Here is a 26085-nt window from a genome sequence, read left to right on the forward strand (position 1 = left end):
TACACATGTAATATTTATTTAAAGGCATCAAATTATTGTATTCTAAAAATGCACAAGTGTATTTATAATAATTAAATATCACATCACAAATTAAAAGTACAAGATCACTTGTATAAAAATGAAATAATAAAGCTGAATATTCAACAAATATTAATAAAAAAATATGAATCAACTTTTTTTTCAACATAACTATTGTCAGTACTACACAAAAAATATTTTGCTCCATAAAAATTGAAATTGAACGACACAATTTGTATTAATTCTATTTTGGACATTCAATGAGATTGTTAAATTACGTAAATTATGTTAAATTAAAACATTATTAGTTGTTTTTTTTAAACAAGCCCAATAGTAAATTATATTCCATGGAATCACTGACTTATACTAAAAAACTGTGATATTAAAAGAATTATGGAAACCCAATCCTTATACAGAAGAAAAAAAAATTAACCTCCATAAGAACAAGCAGTAAAGCTTAATTTTGTGTTAAAAAGAAAATAAATATATTTTTAAGCAAGTTAATTTAATCTTTTAAATCAAACTTAAACAACTAAAATATTGTTAAAAAAACAACATACAATCAAAGGCAATATTATGTTTCTCCATTTCACCTTGCCACCACAAAGTAGAAAATAACATACTGACTACCCCTACCACTAAATATTGAAAAATAGTAGTGACATGTAAACTAATAACTAGACATGAAACTTTACATCCTTAAAAATAACACAATGACAACATTTTCAAACAAATTCTGAGGTGTTTTTCTATAGTATAAATTCACAAAAATCTTTGAAATATAATTAAGAAATATACAGTAAAATGTACAAAATTGTGCTCAGCATTAATCAAAATCAAGTAAACATAATTAAGTTTATCTTAAAAAAAGAAAGGTAAAAAGAAAAGCTGATGATCAGAGGCCATAAAGTTTTGCAGGGGTGTTCGGCTGTCAAATTGCCCATCTGTCCCCTGCCTTCCCCAGTTAATAGTGTGTGTAGATCAGGCAAATACCTCTCAAATGATAAATGTATTTTAACCAAATTTATATTATTTCTAACACAACCCAGGTAGAAAAAAATAGTGTAGTCTGGAAGTGAAAAATATTGAAGGATTATTGAAAATATCATGTCCCTTCACTTGTGTTTTGAAAAGATACTGAGGTAGCTATAAATAGCTTGTTTGTTTTAATAGGGTGATGTGGATTTAGGATACATTTTATTTATATTATGGATTCTTTGTTGTTCTAGGATAATTGTCAGGATTTCATTGTATCATATTAATGAGAAGTAGGAATTTATTGTCTCAGAACTATAATCTGTCTAATTTAACGTATGTTTTTCTAGTTCAATGTTATTTATATTGTTAAGTTTCCATTGTATGTTGAATTGTTGATTCAATTAGTTATATTTCTCTTCTATATATATAATTTCAAAGGTGTATTTAATTATATAACTTGTGAGTATTATGTGTAATGTTGGAAATAGCTTTGACGCTAACTGCACAGTTGAAGAAAATAATTTTCTTAAGCAATCAGGATCTAAAGATCATAATCCACACAGACAAGTGGGGGCACAGGCCAAATCAACATCAGAAAAATGATAAATAAGAACAGTATCATTATATCAAATTCAGTTACATGAGTAATGGTTGAAAAAACTGATAAGTTATTTCAAAGGATTTAGTGCAAAATATATGCATGAAAGAATTTTTAAAATAATACAACTGAGAAGGTTTCATAATTTGATCCAATGAAAACTGTAAAGAAATTACACACTTGTGTAAAACTTGTTTTAGTTTAGTTGCATTTTATTTGTTTTATCAAATAAATTAAATTATCTTTTTGGCACACAAAGTTTTGATTTTATCTCAACAGAGTTTGAATCAGCAAAAGTTACCAAATGTTAAATCCTAAAACATTTTATAAGTTCTTAAAATAGTTTTTACAAAAGAAAAACATTTCAAAAATTAAATTACAAGAGTTTGCGTTCTCTATTATAGTAATTTCAAGAAAAAAAGGAATAAGAAAACATGTAAAGTGAAGCTATGAAGAAGATTAAAAAATAGAGAATTTGACTATAATAAAAAAAAAAATAACTTTATAAATGACTTCTGGATGGAAGCTACAACAATATTCTAAAAATGTTGGATTTAATTGAAACAAATGTCAATGCTGAGTTCTGTGGCCATTTGAATGTGAAGCGTTTCTTCGTCTCCCCAAAAGACACTCCTCAACATTCTCCACCGTGTCAACCGCATCAAAGTAAGGGTAGACAGGTGAGTTGTGCTCCGATGCTGCAGTAGCATAGTCTTCATCAATATCTAAAAGATGAGGCTCCTTTGACTTTTGACGCTTTATGCCACTATATTTAGAAAATAAAAAAAAAATTATACAAATGAAGTATGTTCTTTTTTTTTTAAAACAGGAGCAATTATTTCAAAAGTAAGTTATTTTATTATGTAAAATATTATACATTAATATGATTATTTGAAAAAACTATTAAAAACAATATATTTTTTATTTAAAAAAATAAAACCAAATAAAAGAATGTTATTTATAATTGTATTTATGTATAAACATTTTCTTTGGCAGATGAAGAAATAGCTCATTTAGCAGAAGACCCTCTGTTATCAAATAAACAGCGCCTTGCTTGTGCTCTTGTATAAATTAAGGCTATAGAAACACATCCAGAACAAAAAAAAGCAGACTGTAGTCACACTTAATATATCATGTTATATAATATATCGATAGACAATTCTTTTTTTACGAGGAAAAGCTTGGAGTTTTTAAATAAATTTCAGTTGCAAACAAGCTTAAAAAACACAGCATACTTTCTTAAACGTTTTATTTTTTAAAAAGTGTTAAAAAATGTGTAAAAAATGTCCTTACACATTGTTGTTTAAGTCATCACTGTTTTTGTTAGGAACTTCTCCATTGGCTGGCTGAAATCCTGTACTACTGTCACTTCCCCTTTTCATTGGGTTAGCTCCCATTAGCTGGCATAAACTGGTTATTGTGTTGCCTTCTTCAATGGCTGAAAGCTCTGGAATTCTATAAAGACAGAAATGAAGTTTAAAAAATGAATTGCAAATTAAAATGTTACAAAATGTTGAATGCAACTATAATGATAATACATTTTTACAATTTCTGTAACAATCTGTTTATTAATGTAGCTTATTAAATTTTTTAAAAATAATTAGCTAATTATGTTTTCTATTAAACAAATTCCATTTTTTAAAAATAAATCCACTAATTGTGTATTCTACTTAATAAATCATAAAATTATGCTTTTTTAAATTAAACAAACAAGTTAATTCAGTTTTTACTTAAATAAATTAGTCAAGTCTTTCTTTTTAAGATATCCACTAGATCTATTTTTATTTTAAAATTCATAGATCTTGGCTTTCTAAATTAAATAAATGAGCTAATTCTATTTTTATTTTAAATAAATCATATTAATCAAAAACCAACATTCTACCATACCTGGAGACCTTGTCAATATTCTGAAATGGTGCAATTACTTGCCCCTGTCTTCTAGTTTTGGAGGGAGCTGAATCAGATTCAGAATCTGTGTCCTTCACATGTTCTACTGTAAACCTGCAGACAGAAAAAAAAACAATGTTCACCAATGAAAACAAATATTGTAAACCATTCAAATATGGTAATTATAAGTTTTAAAATGACTTTTCTACAATATTATTGTTCAGCCAATTTCATTACAGTCACTTGTAGTAACACAATATTAAAATAATATTATAAATATATTCAGTTGTAGACTTTTTAAAAACTATTTTTATAATCTATAAATATAATTCCCTTCTGGGAGACGCTAGAAAACAAGCTGTAAGCGCTCTCCCTACCACCCTACCCCTACATGGTCTGGTGAGCTGTGGTTCACGCTAAATGTTTACAAACAGAGCCGGGTTTAGTGACGGCTATTAGGGGCAGGTAATTTAGTTTGAAACTATTTTAAACTTAAGGGAGGTAACTAAGAGGAGGCTGCTTTCACAGGGTGGGGGGGGGGGGTGTAGGGTAGGGGTTGGGGGAAAGGAGGGGGGTAGTATCGTTCTTAACGACCTACTGATAGTGTTTTAAAGCAAATATTTTCAGTGTCATCATAGGTATTGTCGAATTCACAAATTATGAATTACTGAAAAGTAGAAAATAAAACAACTAAATAGTGGCGTATGATATGCCGCGGGTCGGCTCCTGGCGATATAAAATCATTTTTATTCAAAAAAAAAAAGAAAAAGTTAATTCTCTGAACTGAAAAACAAATTGACTACTGGGCAGTATTTTACCTGGAAACTTTGGGTGACTGGCTTAGAGGAGAATCCAGCAGTTTTGATTTTGGCTTTGAAACATGGTTGATATGAAAAGGCAAACTGAGCTTCCTATTTTTACTTTCAATCTCCAGGAACTCACTGTCTGTGTTTGCCCTTTGCCTCAGCTGTGAGAAGGAATAAAACATTTTTTGTCAAAATAACTTTAGATTTAATATATTATGTAAAATAAATATTTTTTATAAGTCTACACAAAATGTTATTGAAAAATAATGTCATATTTTATCTGATAATTAATATTTTACCAAATTAACACAAAAAAGCATGTAACATTTTTACAATAGTATAACACATATGTAAAGTAACAATTATTATCTATGAGATTACAGAAATTAATTGATTTTGTTTCTATTGTGTATTGTTTAATTATTTTTTTAATAAGTTCCATGCAGCACACTTTGTTAAAACTACAAATGTATTTATGATAGGTTAATAGCATTTACTTTTAATTAAACTTTTTCAACAGGATTTTTAAAATACACATCTTTTTAAATTATACTTAAAACAGATTTAACATCACTAATGTCTCTAATGAATGCCAAATGTGAAAATCTTTATATTTTATGTGTAGAAAAAAGCTCTTTGCAAGTGCTAAACTAATGCAAAGTAAAAATTAAATGCTAAGCCTTCTATAAGCTGTATATTCTTTAGCAATACACAAAGTATGCTATCTGCTGTAAATGCATTTACAAAATACTATATTTACTCAAGCAAATGTATTTTGCATCTACATCTATATGAATCTATATGTATATATATATATATCTATATATATATCTATCTATATATATATATCTATATCTATATATATATATCTATATATATATATCTATATCTATATATATATATCTATATAAATATATATATCTATATATATATATATATATATATATATATATATCTATATAAATATATATATCTATATATATCTATATATATATATATATATATATATATATATATATATATATATATATATATATCTATATATATATCTATATATATATCTATATATATATATATATATATATATATATATATATATATATATATATATATATATATATATATATATATATATATATATATATATATATATATATATAGCCTATATACATTATCTACAGCTACTAGTAATGAAGCTGACAGTCATAATTGGAATTACAGAAAGACTAATTATCATAAAAGCAAAAACAAATAGGACTTTTTATTCACAGACAGGGGGACACAGCAGCCACCACTGGTTAGAGTAAATTTAGGTAGGAAAATGTTCTTTCTCATATGATATGGTATACAAACATTACCATGGTAGTCTAAATAAAAAAATTTATGCTATATAGGCATGTATCTGCTATAGATAAGGATTTCATTCCTTCAATTTTATTTTTTTTTAAATTTTTTTTTCTTTTAACAAAGGCTAATTATATATAGTGGTAATATTTTTCTGAAACAAAGAACAATTTTACACTGTTTGCCAATATAACTATGCATTTTTTATAGTAAAATCTAGGAAAAAGTGTGTAACAATAGGAAAAAATCACATGTGCAATTTTCAAACTTTGTTTTTTTTTAAGCAAAACAGAAAGATTTTGCCAGTTATTTACAAATTGTTGTAAAGAAAAATGTGTGCTACAGTTGTTGTCCTTAGCAATGCTAATAAGTGAATGGTTTTGAAAAAATTGAGTGGATAACAGTGCTATGTGCTGACGTACAAGAGGTCCAAAATTTTCACTAGTTTTTTTAAATCTTGAAATTGATTTATCCTTTAGTTATCAAGCTTATTTCTAGTAATAAAGTATAACTTTAAACCATAACAAATGGTCAGATTTTTACCCAACTAACATATTTATCAAAGCCAATATTTAATGCGCCTACCTACAAACAACACATTTGCTTTTTCAAGGCATATACATTAAAGCATATAGGCTAGGTTTTAAATCAAATCAACTCATAATAATATATACATTTATATATACATTATAAATATATATATATATATATAGTGTTTATCTTGGTCTATCTAAAAATAGCTATTTAAAGAATGAAAAGTGCTTGAAAAGAAAATATAGCATAGTGTCCATTACCTTTTCTAAATGACTTGTTTGATATTTTCTATTGTTCTAGAACAACATTCATATTTCTTTAGTTATTGGCATACTTGAATCCAATATTAGGCCTTTATATTAAAAAAATCTGGCTGTTGAACTCACATTATTATAATAGAAAGAAAACGTCTATTCATGGAAGAAAAATGTCTTCCAATTAATATTTTGAAAATCTGAGTTTATTTCAGACATTTTTTTCACTCAGTGTCATGGGCTTTATTGCATTTTTAAAGTAAAACCGTTTTTGTTGACATTTTTACTTATGTAGGCCAACATAATATATTCTTGTGAAAAAGAAAAAAAACTAGATTTAGAATCTATCAAGAATAATAAGTTTAATCTCAAAAACAACTTTTGCTATTAGACTGCATAGTGTTTCTTTCAAGCCTCTCTTTAACAATGCATCGTCTCCAGCCCCTCCCCCAGGCTAGAGCACATCCCACTCTCTCCCCAGTTCAAAATAGAAAAATAAATATCTTTTTAGAAAATATATACTTAAACACTTTTACTAATAGTATTCCCACCCCCAGTGTTTCTTACAGACTTTTTTTCTCTGGGGGTGGGGGGCTAAAATTTTCAGGGGGTGGTGGACACTGTTAAAAGCAGAGGCGTAGCGAGGGGGGTGCGGCGAATGCGGCGGATGCGGACCGCAGCGGGTGACACCATTTAGGGGGGTGACACCAAGGCAAAAAATAGCAAAATATATAGAGAAAAACTTGAGGGGGGGGGGTGCAAATCGAAAATTTGAAAGTTTGTCCCCGGGAAGGGTCGCTACGCCTCTGGGGGGTGACACCATTAAGTTCCGCACCGGGTGAAACCTGACCTCACTACGCCACTGGTTAAAAGTATATATTTTCTAAATAAATTCCGTTTCGTTCGAAGGGGGGTAGACTCTCCTCTCCCCCCCCCCCCCCAAGAGATGCCTGGAAGAAATTCTGTTCCCCCCCTGAGAAAAATGTCTGAAAGAAACACTCATACTGTTATTATACATGTGTTACATGTTGTGTTAGTAAAGAAAAAAAAAAGACTAAAACTACAAGCCCCGGCCACCTGAAATGTATGATCACCGCCATCGCTGTTCTCATCTTTTACCGGCAGTTCCACCGACGACCGTCTCAGCTCGTCATCATCGCTTCTCTCAGCAGACGTGAACCTTGACCCGGAAACCTTACGACTGGGTATTGTGTACTGTCTGCCGTGTCCACTTCCGGTTGACTCGAGTGTGGCCTGTGACCCGTGGTGATGACGTGTTGACTGGCGAGGGTGAAGCAAGGAGAGCAAGGACCCGGTTATCGAACTTTTGCCTCTTGGCCTGCTTTTGGGATTTGAACACAAAAATAGAATTCGAGTTAAAAATTCTACTAAATTGTAAATTATGATTGGGAATTTAGTGAATGCGAGAAAGATGATTGGTAGAAATTGGATGCAATTGTGGACAGTGTTTCTTCCAGACTTCCCCCCCCCCCCCCACCCCCGAAGAGATGCCTGGAAGAAACTCTGATTGTGGATTTATTCTCTCTGAGAGCAGTAACTTGAGACAGCTCTAATTTCGGTGGTCCATGGGATGGGGGGTCTTAAACTGTGTTTCTTCCAGACTTTTTTCTACGGGGGGGGGGGGGGGGCACTTGAAATTTTTGAGGGGGGGGGGGCGGACTAAAATTTCCGGAGGGGGTGGGCGGTCACTGTTAAAAGTATATATTTCCTATGTAAATTCCATTTCGTTGGGGGGATGGTAATTTCTCTTCGCCCGAAGAGATGCCTGGAAGAAACTCTGGTCTTAAACCCACTCAAACCCCTGCCCTACGCTACAGGTACAGAGGTTATATAGTTGAGTACTTTATTACATATTGTGTTACCTAAACGGCTAAAATACGTATTTAATGTTTTAACGAGTGGCCAGTTCAACAGTTGGGATTAATAAGATTTTTTTTTTAATTAGCTTTAAAAATAATATTTTACAGTGGGAAAAACGTATTTTATTGTCAGCAAGTCTCTTTTTTTTGTCATTGAAAATGAATTAAATGTTATATAGTTTAAAAATTTAGATTTAGATACATCGATTTTTAATTAAACAATAAGCTTTAGTAAAACTGAGAAAAACATTAATTAACTGAACACAGAGGCAAAGACTAAAGTCACACAACACAATACAACTTAGCAAAACACAATCGGTAAATTTTCTTCAATAACAAATAGTACAACATGGTAGGTGAACGTTCATAGAAAACTAAGGCAACGCTTAAACTAAATTCAAAACTAGTCGTTAACATTTTGAAAAATTCACACCATTATTATTCCTTCTCTTTTTTTTTCTTTCTCTTTATTTTGAAAATTTCAATAATTATAAAAATGTCTGATGCTATCCTACAATAAAAATCTGTCATGTTTATGGAGCAAACTGTAAATTGTGTAAACAACGTATTAGGAATGATTTTGATATATTTGGTGAAAATTATTACAATTATTTTCAAATTAAAACGTGAATTTCCTTACAGGATCAAATAAAGATTTTGAAATAAATATATTTAATTAAAACTATTTTAAAATGTAGACCAATAATAATATAAAAAAAATAATTGTTTTCCAAATGTAATTTTTTTAAAAGTTTTTTTCGTGTGTGCCTCAGACATGTAATTTACAGCGTCAATTTGCCTTGCATGTTCACTTTAGTATTACAGTTTTCATCATCGGCTTTTGAGGACTGAAACAGATTCACAACACTAACACTTTTTTCTTACATGTAGGCAGTGGCGTAGCCAGGATCGTCTCAATGGGGGGAGGGTTCCAATTTTTACCCAGGGACAAACTTTCGATTTGCACCCCCCGTCCTCAAACTTTCGATTTGCACCTCCCCCCCCCCTCAAACTTTCGATTTGCACCTCATACTTTATATATATACATACCGAGGGGTCTATGGGGGGGGGGGGAGTTATGACAATTTGGAACCATTTTGAACCAGCTTCAAAAGCTGGTTCCAAATGGTTCCAAATTGTTGTTGCCAGAAAGCATATTTTTCAACCAAAATTGATTTTTTTACATTTGTGAAATAAGCACAAAATGATCTCAGGTTTTATTAAGGCTTGAAATATTCAAACAAATAATTACTTGTAAAATATTGGTAATTTAAATATTTTTTGTATTGTTGAAGATGACATTCAGGGTGTTGTGGTGATAGGGGATGTTATATTATTTAATATAAATAAACTACTAGGCTATACCCCATTGACCGCTATTATGTATTTTATTATGGAAAACAAATTTTGTGACTTTCGTTGTTTTACTTTCCCTGGCCACTCCCGTTGACTTCAAGGAGAGATTGAGGGCGGTTTTTGAAAATATTTGAATTGATAAAATAATTCAAAACGGTTCTTCAACGGATAATATTCAATACAAAAATATGAAAATGAGTGTAATCGATTGTTCCCAAAGGTCTTTAATTCTTAAGAATGTAAACATAATTTCATCGCTCGAAATAATATGTTTAGGATTTTTAAAAATATACAGTATGATTACATAGACTTTTCAAGCCTATACAAAAAGTCTAATTACATATTTATTTCTAAACTTAATTTACAAATGTGTCATACAATAGTGTTATCTATTTATTTTTTCAGTAATTAACAGACATTTAGTAGCAACAGCCTTTTTTTGTGCTTTCTAAAACAAGTTCAGATATTCAATCAGCTTATAATTATTCGATTCAAAATTTATGCATTACGCGAAAAAAGTCCAATAGTGGTGCAGCATACAAAAAATTGCTGTAGTATTTACACGCATCTTAGTATATTTAAGTTATTAACTTTGAGTTCTATAAAACTTGTTTATTAACACTATTTTGTATTAATATAAATAAATTATAGATTCAAATTTATAATGCAAGCTCTAGTGACGTAGTCACTGACTATCCACTTGGTTACATCCCTTTAGTGAAAACAGAGCATGCGTACAGAACTATTTTCTTCACATATTTATGTTAGGTTAGATTGCGTTTTAATGTCTTGTAGATCCAATAGATAAAAATGTGAACAGATAAAAGCATTGACCTAATCTCTTAACTATAGACACTTTATAAAATCCTATTATGCACAGATGTATTATTAGTTGGTGTTTATTATGTACATTTAATTCACAGTAAAAGGAGACAAATGGGTACCTAACTCACGTTAAGGAAAGTAAAGGCGGCTGGGCATAGTGTTGACCACACTATCTCTTCATATGCCGAGCACACAGAAACAATTGAACTCTACTTCACTTGCCCCATAGACCGTCAGGTTTGAAAGGGAAACTTTTTGTTACTTTTAAAAGGGCGACAACTTACTTCCCAGTCCACTGGTGTTGTGTTATATCCTCATGATCTGCAATCACCATCTTTTCAACATCCAGCGATGGCCGCCTAAAGACATAATTAACGATGGCCATTTTAAATTAATAAAAGCGTTTGATCTTATTTATAAATTGTTCATGCTCCTACCTCTCCTTATTTATATATCTGTACCGATCTTTTAATTGCCGGTGTTTGAAATTTTTTAATTATTTATCTTTCATAGTTACATTAAATTTACGTTTCAGCAGATGTGAGTTTGGAATTTAGATAGCATTAGAATTTAACTTAAATCCAAATTTTAAACGAGGAGGATAATATATTTGGCCTAATCCTAGTAGTTTTTTAATGATACATAATTAGAATAAGAGTTTTGGAATTCTCTCCCCTCTTGCAACCAAACGAAATTAAAAATAAATTTGCACATTTGCACTTTTTGATACTCCCTCTCCCTCAAAAGTCACCTTCTTTTTCGAGTATGAAGTTATTGATGTTGAGCCCTAATAGAATACCATTGAGATTTTTAAAAATGTATTTATTTATTTTGTGTGTGTGGAGTTAATGTGTTTTTAGAGTTTTTTTTTTAAATAATAAGAAACGGTAAGGTTATATTTTTGTTGTCCTTTCGTTTTTAATAAAAACTTTACTATCTCAAGCAGTCGTTAGACACGAAGCGCTGAGTATTATATAGAAAAATGCAATACGTAAATCTTCTTATCCTCTACCTAATAAATAACAAAAGTCCAAAACTGAATTACGACTAGAAATGAAATCGATTCGATGTTATGATATCTACATTAAATATGTGTCAATAAATCGAACAAAACCTATTCTTGGAGGCCATTCCCGGACAGCTATTCATTAAATCGATAATACCTATTCTAGGTTGAAGGTTCTTCCGAGGAAATTAGTCAATATGTCAAACAATACCTACTCTAGGTTGGAGGTAGCTCCTAGGAAATTAGTCAATAAATAAAAAAAATACCTACTCTAGGTTGTAGATCTTTACGAGGACTTTAGTCAATAAATCAAACAATACCTACTCTAGGTTGGAAATTGTTTCTAGGAAGTTAGTCAAGATATCAAACAAAACCCACTTTAGGTTGTAGATCTTTCCTAGGAATTTAGTCAATAAATCAAAAAAAAATTCATAAAAAACGTTTTAATAACAAGCTTTTATGTAATGATGCACTAAAAAGTAGAAAATAAATTATAGACTTCTATTTAAATAACTATAAAGAAAAGCGTGGGTCACTTTAGTATCTATTGGATACCTTTACTAATGTTAAGGAAGACACCCACGCTTTTCTTTATAGTTATTTAAATAGTAGTCTATAATTTATTTTCTACTTTTTAGTGCATCATTACATAAAAGCTTGTTATTAAAACGTTTTTTATGAATTTTTTTTTCAGTACTTTACATGTTTTATCTACAATAGAGTTACATGACTAAAAACCATTGCGCGCCTTCTGAATATCACGTTCAGTAGGCGCGCAATGGTTTTTGAACGCAGCCATTACGTGGTCGTGATGGCGCAGCTATTGATGACGCGTGTGGTGTGGTTGGCTAGACATGCCTACTAATTCGGTCCAAATTTTAATTAATTCATAAAAAATCAATTAGGCATCCAATTAAGTCAAATTTAGTTTCAGATTGCATTGTCTTCATGTCTTGACCCATGTGCCAACTGTGAATCGTGTCGGTCAAGTAGAACTGTCCGAATTTTCACTCCTGCGTTTCCGTCTAGACAGACAGACTGTCGACTGACGAGGAAGTGAGTTAAAAAAAATTCATAAAAAAAATTCATAAAAAAAAATTCATAAAAAACGTTTTAATAACAAGCTTTTATGTAATGATGCACTAAAAAGTAGAAAATAAATTATAGACTACTATTTAAATAACTATAAAGAAAAGCGTGGGTCACTTTAGTATCTATTGGATACCTTTACTAATGTTAAGGAAGACACCCACGCTTTTCTTTATAGTTATTTAAATAGTAGTCTATAATTTATTTTCTACTTTTTAGTGCATCATTACATAAAAGCTTGTTATTAAAACGTTTTTTATGAATTTTTTTTCAGTACTTTACATGTTTTATCTACAATAGAGTTACATGACTAAAAACCATTGCGCGCCTACTGAATATTACGTTCAGTAGGCGCGCAATGGTTTTTGAACGCAGCCATTACGTGGTCGTGATGGCGCAGCTATTGATGACGCGTGTGGTGTGGTTGGCTAGACATGCCTACTAATTCGGTCCAAATTTTAATTAATTCATAAAAAATCAATTAGGCATCCAATTAAGTCAAATTTAGTTTCAGATTGCATTGTCTTCATGTCTTGACCCACGTGCCAACTGTGAATCGTGTCGGTCAAGTAGAACTGTCCGAATTTTCACTCCTGCGTTTCCGTCAAGACAGACTTACGACAGACAGAGGAAGTGAGTTAAATAAAAGCTTGTAAAAACGTTTTAATAACAAGCTTTTATGTAATGATGCACTAAAAAGTAGAAAATAAATTATAGACTACTATTTAAATAACTATAAAGAAAAGCGTGGGTCACTTTAGTATCTATTGGATACCTTTACTAATGTTAAGGAAGACACCCACGCTTTTCTTTATAGTTATTTAAATAGTAGTCTATAATTTATTTTCTACTTTTTAGTGCATCATTACATAAAAGCTTGTTATTAAAACGTTTTTTATGAATTTTTTTTTCAGTACTTTACATGTTTTATTTACAATAGAGTTACATGACTAAAAACCATTGCGCGCCTACTGAACATCACGTTCAGTAGGCGCGCAATGGTTTTTGAACGCAGCCATTACGTGATGGCGCAGCTATTGAAGGTGATGACGCGTGTGGTGTGGTTGGCTAGACATGCCTACTAATTCGGTCCAAATTTTTATTAATTCATAAAAAATTAATTAGGCATCCAATTAAGTCAAATTTAGTTTCAGATTGCATTGTCTTCATGTCTTGACCTACGTGTCAAATGTGAATCGTATCGGTCAAGTAGAACTGTCCGAATTTTCACTCCTGCGTTTCGGTCTAGACAGACTGACGACTGACGAGGAAGTGAGTTAAATAAAAGCTTGTAAAAACGTTTTAATAACAAGCTTTTATGTAATGATGCACTAAAAAGTAGAAAATAAATTATAGACTACTATTTAAATAACTATAAAGAAAAGCGTGGGTCACTTTAGTATCTATTGGATACCTTTACTAATGTTAAGGAAGACACCCACGCTTTTCTTTATAGTTATTTAAATAGTAGTCTATAATTTATTTTCTACTTTTTAGTGCATCATTACATAAAAGCTTGTTATTAAAACGTTTTTTATGAATTTTTTTTTCAGTACTTTACATGTTTTATTTACAATAGAGTTACATGACTAAAAACCATTGCGCGCCTACTGAACATCACGTTCAGTAGGCGCGCAATGGTTTTTGAACGCAGCCATTACGTGATGGCGCAGCTATTGAAGGTGATGACGCGTGTGGTGTGGTTGGCTAGACATGCCTACTAATTCGGTCCAAATTTTAATTAATTCATTAAAAATCAATTAGGCATCCAATTAAGTCAAATTTAGTTTTAGATTGCATTGTCTTCATGTCTTGACCCACGTGCCAAATGTGAATCGTATCGGTCAAGTAGAAGTTTCCGAATTTTCACTCCTGCGTTTCCATCTAGACTGACGACAGACAGAGGAAGTGAGTTAAATAAAAGCTTGTAATAAAAGCTTGTAAAAATACCTACTCTAGGTTGGAAGTTGTTCCCAGAGAATTAGACAACATTTCAAACAATACCTACTCTGGATTAGAGGTTGTTCTCAGTAAATTAGTCAAACAATGCCTACTCTAGGTTTGAAGATGTTCCCAGTAAGTGAGTTGATATATCAAACAATACCTACTCAAGGTTAGAAGTTGTTCTAAGTAAATCAGTCTCACAATACCTACTCTAGGTTTGAGGTCCATCTAAGGAAATTAGTCAACATTTTAAACAATACCTACTCAAGGTTTGAGGTCGTGCCCAGGAAGTTAGGTCGGAATGACCCCAGGGACGACTCGGTGTAAGGTACATCTGCGACCAGGTCATCCCAGAACGGGTCTTTGATCAGGTTTGGATGTTTGCCGTAGCACTGGTCGGTCAGACAGAAGGCGACCTGGGGTAGGACAAGAAATGTGTAGGGCAACATCCGGCAAGTTGTATATGTCAACATCCGGCAAGTTGTATATGTCAACATCCGGCAAGTTGTATATGTCAACATCCGGCAAGTTGTATATGTCAACATCCGGCAAGTTCTATGTGGCATCATCCGGCAAGTTGTGTATGTCAACATCCGGCAAGTTGTATATGTCAACATCCGGCAAGTTGTATATGTCAACATCCGGCAAGTTGTATATGTCAACATCCGGCAAGTTGTATATGTCAACATCCGGCAAGTTGTATATGTCAACATCCGGCAAGTTGTATATGTCAACATCCGGCAAGTTGTATATGTCAACATCCGGCAAGTTGTATATGTCAACATCCGGCAAGAGTTGTATATGTAAACATCCGGCAAGTTGTATATGTCAACATCCGGCAAGTTGTATATGTCAACATCCGGCAAGTTGTATATGTCAACATCCGGCAAGAGTTGTATATGTCAACATCCGGCAAGAGTTGTATATGTCAACATCCGGCAAGAGTTGTATATGTCAACATCCGGCAAGTTGTACACTAAAGGTTTTTTGGGGGGTTTTATATTGAGTTTTCAAGAAGATTGATAGGGTATCGTGTCGGCTGTTACTGTCATGTCGCAGTAATCAGAATACGCTGAACTGTACCTACAGATTTTATGGGACGGCATGGCATAAGTTGTAATGCGCATGGCGGCTACAAGAAAGTCTCGAGTTCGGATCCGGGTCCAAGGCAGTAGAATGTCCATGTAAAGGTGGCTGGGCATAGTGCTGACCCCGCCCTACCGTCATATGCAGAGATCAAGAAACCTATGAACTCTACTTCATCTGCCCAATGGACCGCTAGGTCTATAGAGGATTCTTTACTTTTTTTCCTTTTTTTTACCTGCATATTTTACGGTGCAAGTTAATTAAGAGTTGGGCTAAACTTCCCTGTCCTTCCCGAGATCCGTTTATAGCAATTCACACAAAAATGCATCGGAAAATAATAAAGATTACATTTAAAATTACAAAAAATGAAAGAGATATCATTGGCCAAAGCGCATTAAAATGTTATCAATAAAATATCATAAAAGAAGCAATTAACTTTGATAGACAAAATTAGTCCTTAGTTTTTTTTTTTTTTAAAGATTTTTTCGTTATCAATAAAATATCATAAAAGAAGCAATTAACTTTGATAGACAAAATTTTTCCTTAGTTTTTTCAAGAGGGGGGGGGGGGTACTAAACCCTTACATCCCTCCCCCCCCCCCCCCCCCCGGCTCACCATTGCTTGTCTCCTCCCCCCCCCCCCCCCCCCAGTTAATCTGTCAATACAAGTCAGATACTTACAGAAGTGTGTCTGTCAATTAACCAATTGATATCGTAATCATCGTCGTCCTCTCCAAATGGGTTGATCATCTGCTCAGCTACCTACATTAAAACACGAAGGGCTAATTACTTTTTCTAATTATAATTATATTTTAAGATACTTTTAAAACCAAATGTTATATGGTGGTAGAGGATTGTTTTTTATTAGGAAATATAAATCTTAACTAAGGGTATTTATCAAAAACTTAATGACTTAATTAAGAATTCATATGCTTAGATAGTAAATAGGTTAAGTATCCTGTTGTATATAAGGCAGCCGCAAGTTTAAAATAAGCCTAAGGCGATGGTCTATACAATACACCATACCATTTTATATATGGAAGTCGAACAGCATAATGTAAGCCTGAGTACTAGGTCAGGAAACTCAAGTTAAACGTATATAGGACGTCAAGACACTTACATTGAGCCTTATCGTAAGCTCATCATGACGTTAAGACACTTACCTTAAGCTCATCATGACGTCAAGTCACTTATCTTAAGCTCATGTATGACGTCAAGACACTTACCTTAATCCCCATCACGACGTTAAGACACATACATTAAGCCCATCACGACGTCAAGACACTTACCATAAACCCACTGACACATACCTCAAGCCCACTATGAGGTCTAGACACATACCTTTAAGCCCACTATGAGGTCAAGAAACATACTTTAAGCCCATCACTACGTTAAGACACATACCTCAAGCCCACTATAAAGTCTAGATACATACCTTAAGCCCACTATGATGTCAAGAAACATACCTTGAGCCCATCACGACGTTAAGACACATACCTCAAAACCACTATATAGTCTAGACACATACCTTAAGCCCACTATCAAGTCTAGACACAAACCTTAAGCCCACTATCAAGTCTAGACACAAACCTTAAGCCCACTATCAAGTCTAGACACAAACCTTAAGCCCACTATGGGGTCTAGACACATACCTTAAGCCCACTATCAAGTCTAGACACAAACCTTAAGCCCACTATGAGGTCTAGACACATACCTTAAGCCTACTATAAAGTCTAGACACATACCTTAAGCCCACTATGAGGTCTAGACACATACCTCAAGCCCACTATAAAGTCTAGACACATACCTTAAGCCCACTATGAAGTCTAGACTTATACCTTAAGCCCACTATAGCTCTAGACACTTACTTAAGCACACTATAAGGTCTAGTAACATATCTTAAGCCAACTATGAGGTCTACACATACCTTAAGCCCACTATGAGGTCTAGACACATACCTTAAGCCCATCACGACGTTAAGACACATACCTTAAGCCCACTATAAGGTCTAGACACATACCTTAAGCCCACTATGAGGTCTAGACACATACCTTAAGCCCTACTTACCTTAAGCCCACTATGATGTCAAGAAACATACCTTAAGCCAGCCCATGTAGAAGAGAAACTGCAGGATGGTGAAGCCGGGTATGTAGTAATCCCCCTCGTACCCGGGGTACTTCTTGCTGATGTCCAGGTACTGTTGGCCTAGCAGAGCCACGGCAAAGTACGAGTAGGTAGCGAACGTCACCACCTGCACAGGTGATACAAAGGTGAGGTATGGGTGATACCAGCGTGATACAATTATGGTGCATTGGTGATTGTAGCGTATCAAGGCATGAAATCAGCATGATATAACGGTGATATGTGTATAACGTCAACAGGATACAAAACACAAGTGTTATGTCCTTAATATAGGCATGAAGGAAATATGGTATAAACATGATAAAGTTATTTTTAAAAAACAGGCGTGGGATAAAAGTGTGATACTAAAGTGATAGATGTGTAATATTATAGTGTTAATAAGTTGATACAAACTTAATACCAACACGATTTTTGTGTGTGATAAAATCGAGATAACACCATGATATATAGGTTATGTGATACAAATGTGATGCCACCATCTTTTCAAGTGTGAAAAAATCGAGATAATAATATGATATATAGGCTTTGTGATACAAACGTGATACATGTATGATATAAGTTTGATACAAACGTGTGGTAAAAGTCAAGCTCAACTCACCTGAGTGTAAACAAGAGGCACAGTGATCCAATCATACACGAAACATAACGAGCACTTATCCCTGAAGTCAGCTAGATACTGTGGCGGAAATTCAAACCAATTAAAATTCTCTTAATATTTAATTAAGCTTCGACATTTTAACAGTGTTATTTTGTGGCTAGTATGTTTTGAATACTAGAACTACTATAGTTTAAATTCTGTTTAGTTTACCTAAATTAAGAAAAATTATGTATGTTTACCAACATCTCAAAAGTGTGATGTGTAGGCTATTAGTCTAATTTAAAATTATAATTTTAGTTCACCTAAATTTTCTAAATTTTAAAATAGAAGATAAACGCAGTATGTCCAAAAAAAAAACATAATCTCGAGAAAAAATGAGTTTATAAATCTCATTCCAATATTAAAATAGTGCAAAATATTATGTTTAAACATTCATAAAATATTTGCATTCTACTTTTCTGGCATTGTACATGAGTGTTCTTGTAGCTTGTGTTATTGCCAGTATCAATATAAATGTACATAGATTTGACAAAAAAAGTGGACAAACTGCATTTGTCTTCTATACCCTCGTTATGTTTACCTAAATCCTAAAAGTGTAACGTATATTCACCTAAATTTCAAAGCATACACTGTATTATAACCTTAATCATAAAAGCATACTTCCTATCTAAATTATAAAGCGTACACATAACATTTCCCTAAATTATATAAGTATGATACCTGTTTACCAAAATTACTCAAAAATTTAACTAATTATTTTTTCTCTAATAAATGTTTGCTTACATCATGTAATTAAAACAAATTACCTCAATGACCATCCTGAGACCAAAGTCCGTCTGGATCCTCCCCTCCCTTCTGGCTGTGACTAGAACCTGGTTCGCCCACATCATGGGCACCCAGAACTTGAGGTACCGACACTGGACCTTCTCGTAGAGATCCGCCTCTTCCTTTGTGATGAAACCTGAAAGTGTAGAAGACGAATTTGATTACGTCCCTTTACAATAAGCTAACAGGATAATGCGTAACAGCAGGGTTTATGTTTTATTATTTGATTTTATGTTTATGTGAAATAAAACGTTAATTACAGCGCGTGTATATTTCCAATCATGGTTCAAACGTGTGTACAAGAATTGTGTGTGTATATAGAAGTGTTTTTGAATACGTGTATAAGTGTATGTACGTGTGTGCGTGTTTGTGTAATGTGTGTGCGTGCAGTGGCGTAGCCAGGATCGTCTCAAGGGGGGGGGGTTCCAATTTTTACCCGGGGACAAACTTTCGATTTGCACCCCCCCTCAAACTTTCGATTTCCACCCCCCCTCAAACTTTCGATTTGCACCCCCCCCTCATACATTTTATATATACCGAGGGGTCTGTGTGTGGGGGGGGGGGGGGTTATGACCCCCCCCATAACCCCCCCTGCCTACGCCACTGTGTGCGTGTACGTATGTACGTGAGTGCGAGTATCATTCATCATCATTTTTCTTTTGTAGCCTCTAGGGAGCAGAGGGCTGCAGTTACACTTTTCCAACGGACTCGGTTTTGGGCTGCTCCCTTTATTAATAATAGTGCTGAAAATTATTAGTACTTTATAAATTCGCATGCGTTTTTTTGAGAAATCAGAAATAGCGTAAACTACTACTTCCGGTCAACGGAAATTACTCAAAATTTGACAGAAGGCAGAGAATTAGATCTTCTACTTACGTGTGAAATTTCATTTATTTAAAAAAAATTGAAAGTAGAATAAGTTTCACTTGCGGTTACCGGAAATCGCTGAAAAGTTGACACAGAACTACAAATTTGATATAATACTTATATATGAAATTTCATCAACCTAGCTGTAACGGTACTCAAGTTATTGTGTTCACGGACACACATACACACACACATTTGTCCTGAGATCATTTGTCCTGAGATCATTTGTCCTGAGATCATTTGTCCTGAGATCATTTGTCCTGAGATCATTTGTCCTGAGATCATTTGTCCTGAGATCATTTGTCCGTGAGATATTTTGTCTGAGATCATTTGTCCTGAGATATTTTGTCTGAGATCATTTGTCCTGAGATCATTTGTCCGTGAGATATTTTGTCTGAGATATTTTGTCTGAGATCATTTGTCCTGAGATCATTTGTCATGGAACACCATTTTTGGTTATAAGACCAGCTTTAAGTAGACGTTTGTGTATACGAGGCCTTATAAAATAAGCAGACAAATTAGTATCAGCTAAACTGTCATAGTTTGATAGTAATCCATTTTCTTTGCGCATCATTGTGTTTATTTTTTTGACTAGCTAATTCAAGCTAGCATAACGGAATGAATAGTGAATACCGTAGTTTCAAGTAGTTAAAAACTAGCTTTAAGTTAGATACAAAAAAAACACAACTATAATCAGCTTTCATTCTAATATTTTTAAAGCATTAAGCCTTAAGTTTCAATTTCAATGGAAACTATTGTTAAAATAATTAATATCATTAAATATATGCATCAGCTACTGTACTAAATAGATATTAATGTAGTACTATAGTTATTCTATACACCAATACTTTTAAAGTATAAACAGTATCCACCCGGACCATACTATCTATAGCATTTGTTGAAATTGAAGAAATGTTTTTTAAAAAGCTAAAACCTCATTTAAGTCTAAAATTTTCAATAATATGCATTACAACATTAAGATATTCGTTTTAACATACTCTTCTACTTATAAACAAAATTTTAAATTTACAAAATTTATTTAGGCTTTTGTGACAGCATACAAAATCAATAGAAATTTTGCAAGGGAGGACACTTAAAAAAATGTACAAAATTAGTTTTTGTATTTTTTTAGCTGGTTAACTCCCATATTACTATTTTTATAGACAGTATAGACTGTAAGTTGTAAAATGTAAGTCAAGAACAATAACTCGATTTGAATTTTGATACAAGAACATTAACTCAGTGCGACTTACCGGCTTCTACTATGTGATCGATTGTAGGGAATCTTTTCATGACCGAAACACTGACGGCCCGACAGATGAGGATAAGCCCAAACAGAACATACCTGGTGTAAACAGAGACAGAACCATTCATTACATGATCGTAAAATTAATACTTTACTAATATAGAGAGCCAGTGGCGTAGCGAGGTCGGGTGTCACCCGGTGCGGCACTTAATAGTGTCACCCTCCAGAGGCGTAGAAACCCTTCCCGGGGACAAACTTTCAAATTTTCGATTTGCAACCCCCCCCCCCCCCCCCCCCTCAAACTTTTTATTTGCACCCCCCTCCCTCAAACTTTCGATTTGCACCCCCCCCCCCCCACCCCCTCAAGTTTTTCGCTATATATTTTGCTATTTTTTGCCTTGATGTCACCCCCCTAAATGGTGTCACCTGGTGCGGTCCGCACTCCCCCCCCCCCTCGCTACGCCTCTGTAGAGAGCTAGAGTGCTAGCCCGAGAGTCTCGAGTTCAAATCCGGGTTCAAATCAGTGGAAAGTTCCTGATTCCACCCAGTTGTGATGGGTACCTAACTGGAAACAAAGACGGCTGGGCATAGTGCTGACCACACTATCCCTTCATATGCCGAAGTCAATAGAGCAGATGAACTCTACTTCATCTACCCCATGTGTCTTGGGACACGAACGGGATTAAGAAGAAGAGAAGAATGTAATTTACTGGAAAAACTAAAACTTAAGAGTTTCGGTCTAATTGCATACTTTAAAAAAAGATCTAAGTTTATGTACATTTTTTTTTATATGGCATCAAGACTTCTAAACTTATTTTTGGCATTTTCAAGTCGTGCGTTCCTTGAATTACAATTGTGTCACTTAAACTTTGAGTACAATGCTGTATTGTTTTTCCACGGATATTTGACACAATCTTACCCAACCACATCTGACACAATCTGACCTCACCACACCTGACACAATCTTACCTGGCCACACCTGACACAATCTTACCTGGCCACACCTGGCCACAATCTTACCTGGCCACACCTGACACAATCTTACCTGGCCACACCTGACACAATCTTACCTGGCCATAATCTTACCTGGCCACACCTGACACAATCTTACCTGGCCACACCTGACACAATCTTACCTGGCCACACCTAACACAAGCTTACCTGGCCAAACCTGGCCATAATCTTACCTGGCCACACCTGACATAATCTTACCTGGCCATAATCTAACCTGGCCACAATCTTACCTGGAAACAAGCTTACCTGGCCAAACCTGGCCACAATCTTACCTGGCCACACCTGACATAATCTTACCTGGCCACAGACCGCCTCATCATTCTGCTCTTGTCGTCGAAGCCGTGCAGGTAGGTTGCCATGACGAAGAGTGTCCTAGAGAACGAGAATAGAAAACAAGACTTTGTTTGCGTTAGTGACGTAGACGACTAGACCCGTCACCAGTGAACTGAGAAGAACTTGGGATAGCTACTCTATCATATAAACACAGGTGCATGTATATATATATATATATATATATATATATATATATATATATATATATAATTATATGTATATATATATTTAGATATGTAAATACGTATATATATATATATATATATATATATATATATATATATATATATATATATATATATATATATATATATATATATATATATATATATATATATATATATATATATATATATACATATACATATATATATATCGCTTCCCTAGAACCAGACTGTTCTAAATCTACTTTTCAACAATCTTCACCACAATAAGGCTTTACAGTTTTCTTTTCATTAACATTTCTATATTGACTATCCTACTGGTTGAAACTAAATTGTTGTGTAATAATGATGAGGTATAAAGCCATGGTACCTTAGTGAATTTAAAAAAGCAACGGAGAATAAATATCGAGAAAAAAAAAAAAACATAAATTGAGTAAGAACAGTCAGGTTCTAGGGAAGCGGTGTATATATATATATATATATATATATATATATATATATATATATATATATATATATATATATATATATATATATATATACATTTTCTTGAATATATATTATTAAAGAATTGTGTTACTGTAAGATCGCGAATTGTACATGCCAAAACAAAACAAAAATCACACGAATACAGCTAGTTGGTGCAAATATTTTTTTATTTGTATTTGTTAGTCTGTAAGTTCCAAATACTGCAGCTTAATTAAACTACAGCAATTTAAATTAACCATTACAGAACATCATATTTACAACAAGCTGTCAAATACAAAACACATAAACTGTTTTTCAGTAAATAGTATTTGTTGTGTTGATAGCTGAAATTTTTTAAAAGAATTCATGAGCGAACAAAGCTTCAACAACTTTAGTTTAAATTATTGTTTTTTACATTAAATTATTGTTTTTTACATTAAATTATTGTTTTTTACATTAAATTATTTGTTTTTTACATTAAATTATTGTTTTTTACATTAAATTATTGTTTTTTACATTAAATTATTGTTTTTTACATTAAATTATTTGTTTTTTACATTAAATTATTGTTTTTTACATTAAATTATTGTTTTTTACATTAAATAATTGTTTTTTACATTAAGTTATTTGTTTTTTACATTATTTAATGGCGCCCGCATGGCTGTGTGATTTGTAAACATCACGTGACCCTTTTTTACAGTAGTCTTTACACTTAAAATACAAATTTAAAACGTAATTAGATTTAAACTATATTTTTGCGTTGTCATCTGTGGTGCATTTATGTGAATATTATTACAATAAAAGAAATCACTCCATTTAATACTGATCAAAATTTCGTTCACAGATGTTTACTCAAATTAGCCCCGAAGAAAGTCTACCACCCCTCTCCCGAACGAAATGGAACTCATATAGAAAATATAAACTTAACAGTGTCCGCCCCCCCCCCCCCGGAAATTTTAGTCCGCCCCCCCCCCCGCTCCCCCCCCCCCCCCCCCCCGAAAATTTCAAGTCCACCCCCTACCCCCAGATAAAAAAGTCTGGAAGAAATACTGATTAGCCTCAACAGACAATATGACTAAAGCAAAGATGTGTAACTATAAAATGTGTGTGTTACAAATTTCTTTTATACTTCCACTGAGTAAGTTTAACATTCCTTTTTGCAGATAATTTTCATTGATATACACAGTGTACCGTAAAACACACTGCCGTTATTCAGCACAAAGGTGTGACAGAGGCCTATGAATCATACTCCATTTTAAGCTTACTAGCATTTTAATTATTAGGTGCATGTCACATTGTAGACCCCGTCCTATAATTAAGTTTTTCTTAACAAGATTGCGTAACTCTTGACGCATAAATACTACTTGCAGTTTTTTCATGCAGGATTACATAATGAATGAGATAACTTAACTGACAGGCGAACGTTTGCACTGCGGGACTAGGCTATCAATTTTAAACTACCGGGGAAGAAGAGTATTTCCTGCAAGCCCCAAACTAGGGGAGAGAAAAATTGTTTTTTTTTATGCAAGGGAGAGAACACTAGTTTAACAAGAGTAAAATAAAATATTTTTTTTAAAAAGCAACTGTTGAAATATTAGTTTTTGCGTAAAATAGAAAAGGGGGGGGGGGAGTGAAAGAGAGAGAGAGAGACAGAGAGAGAGAGAGAGAGAGAGAGAGAGAGAGAGAGAGAGAAAGAGAATGCTAGTTTTAAAATCAGTGAAAGAAAAGTACATTTAAAAACAAGGGAGAGAATGCTAGTTTAAAGTTAAGGGAGAGAACATTTAGTCGCTAAAACTGTAAAATGAATTGAAAGTATATTTTTAGGTACTAACGCATTTGAAATCTAAAGGCTCTTGATGATAATTATCATTTTTCCGTTAAACGGTTTATGTAGACCGTTACTGTAAATGTGTATACACTATTTTGTTTCTATTTGTAATATTTATTATTATGAAAGCGTAATAGTCTTAAATGTCGTTGTTTTTTTAATGATGGTCTATTATTTTAGATATTAATGCTAAAGCCGGAACCAGTTTTCAAAAAAAAATTCTTTATTCAGCAGTCTACATCTCCTCGTCCCCTCAGCCCACCACGCCGAGAAAAAAAAATCCCTTGAATCATCATTTAATTTTAATTACACATTTGCATTTTCAGTTTCAGGTTGGTTTTTAATTTTTCTTTATATTTAGACGTTTTGTATTACATCTATGTATATGTAAACCATCTTAAATGAATGAAAGCAGGCTACAAGTAAGAAAGAAATATTACTATTGTAATATATTGTAATATATTGTATTACTATTTCGTTTTCATTTGATGTTCGAAATTATGTAAGAATTTGATGTTGATGTACTTGTTTTAAATTGCAAATAAAAGTATTTAAAAAAAAAAAAAAAAAAAAAAAAAAAAAAATTACAACTATGTTCCCTGTATTCGGCGTCAAGTATTTCAGTTTCAAAAAAAAAAAAAAAAAAAAAAAAATTCTTTATTCAGCAGTCTACAAAACAAAAAAAAAAATAAAAAAAAAAAAAAATATTCAGCAGTCTAGTTCAGGGGTCGGCAACCCTTTGAGGCCGAAGAGCCAAATGTTACAACTTTCAACAATTCCCATTGTCGAAAGAGCCATTAAATATTTTTTTTAATTTCAATATTTTATTATTTTATATTTGATTTGTTATTTAAAATAAATAGCTTTAACTACGAAATAATATTTATTCATATAAAAACATGAAATTGTTTCGCCAGATTAATGAAATTAGTAATAAAAAAATAATTATAGAACTATCCCAAATCCACTTAAGTTTACTTTTTTTTTCTTTACGGA

The 26085-nt window shown here is 32.9% G+C and overlaps 1 protein-coding gene across 2 annotated transcripts in view; it reads right to left on the reverse strand.

Annotated features, from left to right (window-relative positions):
* Positions 1-1524: 1524 nt before the first annotated feature.
* Positions 1525-26085, reverse strand: part of LOC131931047 (bestrophin-4) — a gene marked incomplete at its 5' end in the record, with an annotated part of 30561 nt that continues 6000 nt past the window's right edge. The window contains 13 exon segments of one of the 2 annotated variants that reach the window (XM_059287739.1): positions 1525-2360; positions 2888-3049; positions 3482-3595; positions 4300-4448; positions 7497-7758; positions 10765-10839; positions 14784-14935; positions 16286-16366; positions 17703-17855; positions 18345-18422; positions 19151-19305; positions 21290-21381; positions 22594-22668. In XM_059287739.1, coding sequence (XP_059143722.1) covers positions 2165-2360; positions 2888-3049; positions 3482-3595; positions 4300-4448; positions 7497-7758; positions 10765-10839; positions 14784-14935; positions 16286-16366; positions 17703-17855; positions 18345-18422; positions 19151-19305; positions 21290-21381; positions 22594-22668 — 1744 coding nt within the window. 2 annotated transcript variants of the gene reach the window in all.

This window comes from Physella acuta, unplaced genomic scaffold (assembly GCF_028476545.2).
Source record: "Physella acuta isolate Inbredline_101_S28 unplaced genomic scaffold, ASM2847654v3 ptg001882l, whole genome shotgun sequence".
Classification (NCBI taxonomy): Eukaryota; Metazoa; Mollusca; class Gastropoda; family Physidae; genus Physella; species Physella acuta.